General features: G+C 46.5%; 1 protein-coding gene across 9 annotated transcripts; it reads right to left on the bottom strand.

Annotated features, from left to right (window-relative positions):
* Positions 1-488: 488 nt before the first annotated feature.
* On the bottom strand, positions 489-6650 carry NME6 (NME/NM23 nucleoside diphosphate kinase 6). Of its 9 annotated transcripts, none has more exons than XM_057704716.1 (6): positions 6377-6650; positions 3966-4062; positions 3119-3221; positions 2534-2573; positions 1665-1825; positions 489-1409 (listed from the first exon to the last, which is right to left on the bottom strand). In XM_057704716.1, exons 2-6 carry the CDS (start codon positions 4053-4055, stop codon positions 1243-1245), a joined length of 561 nt encoding a protein of 186 aa, XP_057560699.1. In that variant the 5' UTR covers positions 4056-4062; positions 6377-6650; the 3' UTR covers positions 489-1242. The 9 variants fall into 9 exon arrangements, with proteins under 9 accessions (XP_057560699.1, XP_057560704.1, XP_057560701.1 ...); XM_057704721.1 differs by lacking the exon at positions 3966-4062 and adding an exon at positions 3732-3910; XM_057704718.1 differs by having other exon boundaries at positions 3732-4062; positions 6436-6650.
* Positions 6651-7877: the final 1227 nt, after the last annotated feature.

Below are 7877 nucleotides of genomic sequence, written 5' to 3'. Positions count from 1 at the left end.
ACAAGTTGAAAAAAATGTTAGTAAAGAAGAGATTTTAGAGCATATTTCCTCCATAAATGTCAAAGAATACAACATCTTTTAATAAATTTGTCTCCAGAGGGAATATTGCTCCCGTCTAAAGGGCCAAGTGATTTGAAAAATAATCAAACTTTTAATTTCAGAATCACTTTAGATTTCAAGAAAAGTTGCAGAGATATTACAGAGAGTCCCTGTATACCCCTTACCCAGTGTCCCTTTCTGTTAATGAATTCTATTACTATGATACATTTTTCCAATGAAAAAAATCATAATTCTTGTACATTATTATTAATTATACTCCGTGCTACATTCAGATTTCCTTAGTTTGTACCGAATGTCTGTTTTCTGTTCCAGGGTGCCATCCAGAACACTGCACTTCATTTAGTTGTTATGTCACCGTATGCTTCCTCCGGTCTATGAGAGTTTCTTGGATTTTTCTCATTTTTGATTTAAGCCATGAAATCTTGAGGTGATTTGTCATGCAGCAATAGACAACTGTCATCCTCAGCTACAGCAGAGACATGGCTACATTTAGTGGCTTTGTGCAAATCAGAAAAAAAAAGGTAAGTCATAACAATTTGCCTCTACTGGGCAGACATACTTTTGTTCAAACAAAAGGTGCCCCTTCTTCCAGGATGCAGCCCTGTGTCAGGTGCACAGCATGGATCTGAGCCCATATTCAGCTGTCACTCAGTGCCTTCATACACTACGTAAGCTGCACACTGTATGTGAACCTCCTGGGAAACTTCTTTATGATTCTCTCTTTACTTAGCATAGACCAGAAACTTGACTTCAAGACAGGTTTAATTACTTCAGTTAAGGATAGAGAGACAGCATCTAGAGTAGTGCTCCCAGCCTTGAGGATTCAGTAGAATACTGACTTTTATTAAGGAAAATAGACCAAATGTTGCTAATACAGTCACTGCATTTTTTAGGCAAGTCAATTAGGCAACTTCCTGCTTGAAAAAGGATGAATAGTTCTCAGAAAAAAAAGGAGCCATCATTCCTCTGAACCACCCATGAACATTCCAGAGAAGAGGTAGATAGAGAGTTAGATTCTAGAAGAGGTGGCAGTAAGGAGCCACCTCATGCAGGTGATGGTGCCCAGCAGAGATGGCACAATGAGCCCCAGACCTCCCTGGTCCTAGGAGAATGCTCTGGACCAGAATTCTGTGAGAAAAGGCTGGGCGATGCCACCAGTCTTCACAGACCGACAGGCTTGCGTCAGGTTGGCCCTGGGCCTCCTGTTCCAGCTGCAAAGTGGACGCCTCCCTCTGGACTGTAGCACACAGGGCCACAGCGCAACTGGGGCTCCTCTTCCTCATACCAGCGCTGTTCACTGAAGTCAGGAAAGAAGGCTGCAATCTCTCTACTGGCTGAAACCACAGAGTCTGTAAGGGAGGTAAAAAAGAGAAGGGGTTCTCATAGGGAATGCAGGATGGAGGCAAGAGGCAGTCACAATCAGGTTCAGAAACTGGAGCCTGTACTTCTCCTGCCCCTAAGTCCTGGGGCCATATCTGCTGAGGTAGCTACAAAAGGCCAGAAACACAACTGGGAAGAAAGCTCACTGGTGGACCTGGCTCTCAACCGCACCATTCGGTCTGCCCAATTTCCCTTATTAATACTGTGGACACAGGCAGACTCACCTGAGCCATGGGTTGTATTACGGGTGTCAGTGAGGCCAAAACTCCCACGAATTGAATCTGGGGCCACGTGGCGTGCTCGAAACACTCTAGTCGGTCCCATCACTGTCCTCCAGAGCTGAATGGCATCCTTGTGGGCGAGGATGTAGGCTCGGATTGGCCCACTGTGAACAAATGCAGTACATGTCAGAAATCTGGCTATCAGGTCTAGGAGGGCACACCATGAGCAGAGCACAAATAAAGGCACACTGGACATCCTGAGAGTCTCCCTGCCTTTCTAGTTGAGTGCCAATACTGCTTCAAATAGAAGGTGATGGAAAGCCACTGCCGAGGAACAAAAAGGGCCACAGAGATCAGCACAGTTGCTAGGGAGCATTCAACAATACTCTTTTAAAGCCCCTGGAGGGAATTCCCTGGTGGTACAGTGGATAAGAATCCTTCTGCCAATGCAGTGGACACGGATTCGGTCCCTGGCCTGGGAAGATCCCAAGTGCCATGGAGCAGCTAAGCCCTTGTGCCACAGCTATGAAGCCCTCACACCTAAAGCCCATGCTCTGCAACAAGAGAAGCCACCACAACGAGGAGCCCGTGCACCACAAGGAAGAGTAGCACCTCGATCTCCGCAACTAGAGAAAGTCCGCACGCAGCAACAAAGACCCAACACAGCCAAAAATAAAATAAATAAATAAATAATAAAGCCCCTGGATCAGTAACCACCACAAGGTCAGTGTCGGGTCCAAGCCCATGTGTCTTCACACACTTGACACTGGTTACAACTTTAAAGAGTGGCAAATAAAATTAACAAATCTTTTTAGGGGGCAGGGGAAATAAGTCTTAGTGTATGTAGATGTCAGAACCAAAATGAGAAATACCTGGCCATGAACTCCACCAGCCGCTGATAGAAAAAACGCCCTGCAAAGAGAGAGTACCTTCATCAAGACACTGGTGCCCAAGAGAACTTTTTATACTTCTGCCTCCCTACTTGGAATAATAAAAACTGTTTTAGAGGAAAGAACACGGACCTTGGACTCTGACATACCTGGGTCTGAATCTAGGCTCTCCAACTTACAATATGTGTGGTTTTGGGTAAATCACTGACTTCCCTAACTTAGTTTCCTAGTCTCTGTCCTGGGGACATAACAATACCTACCTCATGGAGCTGCTGGAGAACTAAGTGAAATCATGAGCCTTCGGACAATGTCTGACAGAGTAAACTGTTAACTAGTGATATCATCAGGACATAGATAAGTTTCTTGTGGGGACCATGAGGTAGAACCCTCCTAGAAAACATTTAAAAAACATTGACAATCATGAAAAGTCTGTGTATAAACCAAGACTTTAGAAGACTGGCTGCAGTTTTATGGTTGGTAGATCAGAGAGAGCCTGACAACTGTGTGTCCAGGTAGAATCTCTCCTGGGATAGAGAAGCCTCCCCCTCAGAGGACTGCTGATCCTACCTTCATGCTCTCGGTAAAACTTTTGGCAATCTTCTTTCCTCCACATAAGTTCTCTCATTCGTACGATAAGGAAGTTGTTGCTCAGAATCTGCTGATGAACAGCCTGGATAAACACCACCCCAAAGATAAAAGTCAGTCAAAGGGACCATTTGAGTGAACAGGAGACCCAGGCAGACCAAAAGAACCCTGAGGACACTTCAGAGCTTAGGACTCGGGAGCCTGTCCCATTGGTGGGTCAGAAGAAAAGAGATGCCCTGTTGCTATCTTGAAGACGGAGTGAGCCATGTGATGAGGAATGTGAATGGTCTCTAAAAATGGTAGTCCCCACCTGAAGGCCAGCAAGGACATGGGGACCTCAGTCCTATAATCACAGAAAGCAAACTCTGCCAACCTGAATGAGTTTCAAAGTGGATTGAAACTCCAGACCCTTTAGATAAGGGCCCAGTCAGCTGATACCTGGGCTTTGGCTTTGTGAACCCCTAAGGAGAGAACCCAGCCCTCAGCCAAACCTCCTGGACCTCTAAATTCTAGAATTGTGAGATAATGAGTGTTGTTTTAAGCTGCTAAGTTTCTGGTAATTTGTTATGCAACAATAGAGAACTACTATACATACATTGTCTTGAGGTTTGGTTCTTCTTATTGTATTGGATCCTTTCTTATATTTTATACCTGCCCCAATTCTCCAGTAGATTTTTAGTCTCCTTGGGGTCAGAGTCCATGGCTTCTAGCTCTGCCTCCACACTATCTAGCACAGGGCTGTGTTGTCAGTCTTCACAAATGGCCCTATGGCACCTGAAACAGAAGCAATGTCCAGGGCATACAGTAGAGGCTTAGGATTTGTTGTTACCTCCAGAATCAGTGGGTGAGCAACTGCATCAGGCTTGATCAGGGCCAGAGTGAGCTGGAGAGCCTGAGGACTCCGCAAGATCGAGGTCATCTCCCTCCTGCCATCAGAGAGCCAGTATAGAGACCCATCAGTGCTGCACTCTCCACCCTTCCTACTCTGGAGCCAAGCAGTCTTGCAAGTCAACCAGGGCTTTCACTCCTGACACTCAAAGTACATGACAGTTACTTAGTATTTAATTGCCCATTTGGGCTCATGGGGTTGAGGGAAGGGAGTGGTAGATGGGCCATTCAAGTTGCCCAGTGGAGCGCATAATCTGGTTAGTGCAACTGTAAACCTGTGGAGTGACCCATTCAGGAGAAGTTCAAGTTTAAACATGACCTATCTCTGGCAATACTCCCTTCCCTTCCTAACTTTCTTTTGTGTTTTTACAGAGGATTCACAATTTACATTCCTGAAGAGCCTAGCCACAAGGGTTCAATAACTATTTCCACAGTGCTCTTCCGTCAATTTTAGAATTGGAAGTTTGGATGGACAAGAACTGGGATGTTGCCAGGATACCCCCCAAAAAGTCTGCTGGGTGCATACCATTTCTTACCTAATCTTACAGATAAGTCAGGATCTACCCCACCCAAATCAAACCCTTTAATACACTCAGCTGTCCCAAGGCTTGCAGACATGCAACACCAAGGTCAAAGACAAGCTGTAATCACTTTGTATCTGAAGCAGCTGAAATTGCCTGGCACAAAGGTGCTTAATTTTATTGACTAAATGAATCTATAGTCTTATTCTATTTATCTTTGTATTTCTAGTGTCTAATCACGTGTAAGAGCTCAATAAATAATTGTGAAAATGATATAATGGACAAAAGTATTTTACAAACTGGACTAAGAAAACCTGAGATCTCTTACAACTTTGAAATTGTATTTACATGTAAGAAATTGATCATCTCTGCAGGACTAAGGACTAGGTCTCAAAGATTATCTGGTGCAACCCCTAAATTTGCCAACAAATACAGAGAAGGCTTCCATGAACACACACACAGTCTGGACAACCATCTCATTTCTCTTAGCCCTGAAAGCAGCCTGACAATCACATTAAAAGCAGTGCTAGGGTCTGGCCCAAACGGAGAAACTGTGCCAAGGTCTTTCCTACTCATGTCCTTTCCACAGCATTCAGCTTGATGCTCCACTCAATCCACAAAGCTAAGCAGTCTAACTGGTACAAGATCAGCCAACCCAGTTTCCCTAACATCCCAGGTGGTGAGTAACCCAAAAGCGAGCAGAATCTTTGCCATATATCTAGGGAGAGACATCTTTGACACCTCCCTTTTCTCACCCTCCATATCCATGATATCCAAGTTCTAGCAATTTTACCTATCCAATGTATCTCAAATGCATACAGTTCTCTCCTTCTCAACTGCCACCACCCCAGCCCAAGACATCATCAACCCTATCTGTACTTCTGCAACAGCCTCTTCAATGGTCTCCCAGTTTCTACTCTTGATACCCTCTACAATCTGTTCTCCACACAGCAGGCACAATGAACTAAAAATCCAAATCTAATCATTTCCCTTCTAACCCTTCAAAGTGTTATGATAAAACCCCAAAGCCTTATCATGTCCTACTAGGCTTTGCATGATCTGATCCCTGCATACCTCTCTAGCTCATCTGGAACTCCACACTCCTTAACTGGCTTTTGCTCCAGCCCCATGGGCCTTACAGCTCCAAGACTTTCTCACTTTGCCTGAAAAGTTTTTACAGTCCAGAATATGCTTCCTCTGGTTACCTCCTACTCACCCACTAGATCTTAGTTTACTTCCCCTGTTATACATTCTCATGGCTCCTTTCACGTTTTCTTCAGTTATCTCTTCCCCACTAGAAGGTCAGCTCCATGAAAGCAGGGATCTGTTTCGCTCAACATCGCATCCTCTGTACTTATGCACGGTGCCTAGCACATAGACGGTTCTCAACAGTATTTGTTGAATGAACCAATGAATGAATCTGATTCAACTATTCCAAAGCCAGAATGCTAGGGGATATCCAGGGGAGGACATGGTTCCTTTCCTAATGCCGGCCTTGGATCTTGGTTTACAACAAATACTAACAGAGAAACTTGCTCAACATAAAAGTCACTCCATTAGAGAATTATAAATTTTAGAGGTTGCTTGGGCGTTTGTCCCCACAACAGAGGCGCCTATTCCCGTCCTTCCGGGAGGGCTCCAGCCGTGCCCCCTCATCCTCCCAAGTGCGTCGGGGACCTGCAACCCGTCAACTCTGCTTTCGGCCTCCAACACCTGAAGCCCCGCCCCCCGCCCCCCAGGCTCACAGCCTCAGCTCTAGACACCGCCCTTTTCCCCACGCGGCTCTTCCATTTTTCTAGGCCTGCAGCCGCGCGACCCCGGCCCCTTATACCGAGGCCTAAGTCCACCCCAGATTCTGGGCTATCCAGCTGGAGTTCGGGTCCGAGTCACCTGATCCTCCCGCCACGGGGCACAGCCACCAGGCACTGCGATAGCTAGCCTTTCGGTCCAGGCGGGGTCCTTCAGGCGTGCGACCAGGCAGCCCTCCTGGGGTCCTTGCCCGGTGAGGCGGTGTGTCAGCCAATCCAGGAGGCCCTGCAGCAGGAGGGCCCGCCTCCCGATGGCCCCTGTGTCTTTTCAGCGCTAGCCCCTGACCGGACGTGGTGGTGAAGCTGCCTCGGGCGGGAGCTGCTTCTCCCAGTCCGACTCGGGCGCCCTCAGGTGGAAGGGAGGACCAGGCCGGTGGCCTTGCTCGGGGAGGTGGCTCAGAGAGCAGAGGATGGGCGTTATAAGGTGGCAGTTCGGCAGTGAACATGGGCGCCAGCGGGGCCGCCGGAGTGGCCCTCGCCCGACTCTCTCTTTGTCTGGGGTAGTGCCTGGCGCATGGTTGGTGCCCAGTATTTGCCGGAGGGACGCGGGGGGCAAAAAGCTTGTGCGCTGGATCGCGAGGGTAGAGGCAGCCATTGAAAGACTTTTGAGCACTGATCGATATGTGGACGCGAAGGAGCATAGCTAATATGGGGATGGTGAGGGAGGATTCTTGGCTGGAAAGCAGGTAATAGTGCGTGAGGGAAGCTAGTCATAAGGCCCTTGAATATGTCGCTAAGGAATTTGGGGTAGGATGTGGGGTGGGATTACTCTGGAATCTACTGAAGCAGTCTGGGGCGAGGGTTTTCGTGGTGTGTTGCATAATGTATGGAGGGATAGGGTGATGCCAGTAGGTAATGGAGAAGGGATAGTGTGGCAGGTTGAATAAGGGTGGTACATTTTTTTCTTAAAGAGAATCACTGAATATGAGAAGAGTGAAAATAAACTATAAGTGTTATCAGTTAAAGAACATTTTTTAAAACTGATTTTGTGCCTGCATGTACAGGTGTTGCACTCCTGGAATGTTGGAAGGAGGGTCTGTGGTTCTGGCAGCTTGTTTCCACAAGGTGTCTTTAGAAGAGTCCGTTTCTTACCTGTCTGGCTAGTAAAGGCATATGTCCATTTCTGCCTTCAGAGGATGAGAGTAAACTTACTATGTGCCACTAACCAGACATTTAGTATTAGCCTTTTTTTCCCAAAGGCACAAGGTCCAACTTTGTTTCCTACCTTGATCTTCATTTACATAGCTTTGGGCTATAGGGATTTTGCTGATTTTTTGGCCATGGTCATTAATTCACCTTTCTGTCTGTCTGTCTTACACGCACTGTAGAAGGCTTTAGTTCCATATTTTATAGTTGCTTTGACCATCCTCAACAATAAGCCTATGTAATGAAAGTATCGGCAGATGTGATTTTAGACTCAATAAATAACACCAATTTTTCTAAACTGGGGCTCAGAACCAATAGAAATAGAGGAATGGCAGGCAGATGGAGACTAAATGTCTGCTTAATTAGTACTGATGGAGC

The sequence above is a fragment of the Hippopotamus amphibius genome, chromosome 13 (genome assembly GCF_030028045.1).
Source record: "Hippopotamus amphibius kiboko isolate mHipAmp2 chromosome 13, mHipAmp2.hap2, whole genome shotgun sequence".
Classification (NCBI taxonomy): domain Eukaryota; kingdom Metazoa; phylum Chordata; class Mammalia; order Artiodactyla; family Hippopotamidae; genus Hippopotamus; species Hippopotamus amphibius.
Note: the sequence above shows the minus strand (reverse complement) of the source record. Positions and strands in the feature narration are given on the sequence as shown.

Excerpts from the sequence above, each read along its gene's own strand:
- NME6 (XM_057704716.1), bottom strand. The coding sequence starts at position 4,055 with ATGACCTCGATCTTGCGGAGTCCTCAGGCTCTCCAGCTCACTCTGGCC. Across the intron at positions 2,574-3,118 it reads GTTTTACCGAGAGCATGAAG|GGCGTTTTTTCTATCAGCGG; the intron begins GTAGGATCAGCA and ends CTCTCTTTGCAG. Across the intron at positions 1,410-1,664 it reads TAATACAACCCATGGCTCAG|ACTCTGTGGTTTCAGCCAGT; the intron begins GTGAGTCTGCCT and ends CCTCCCTTACAG.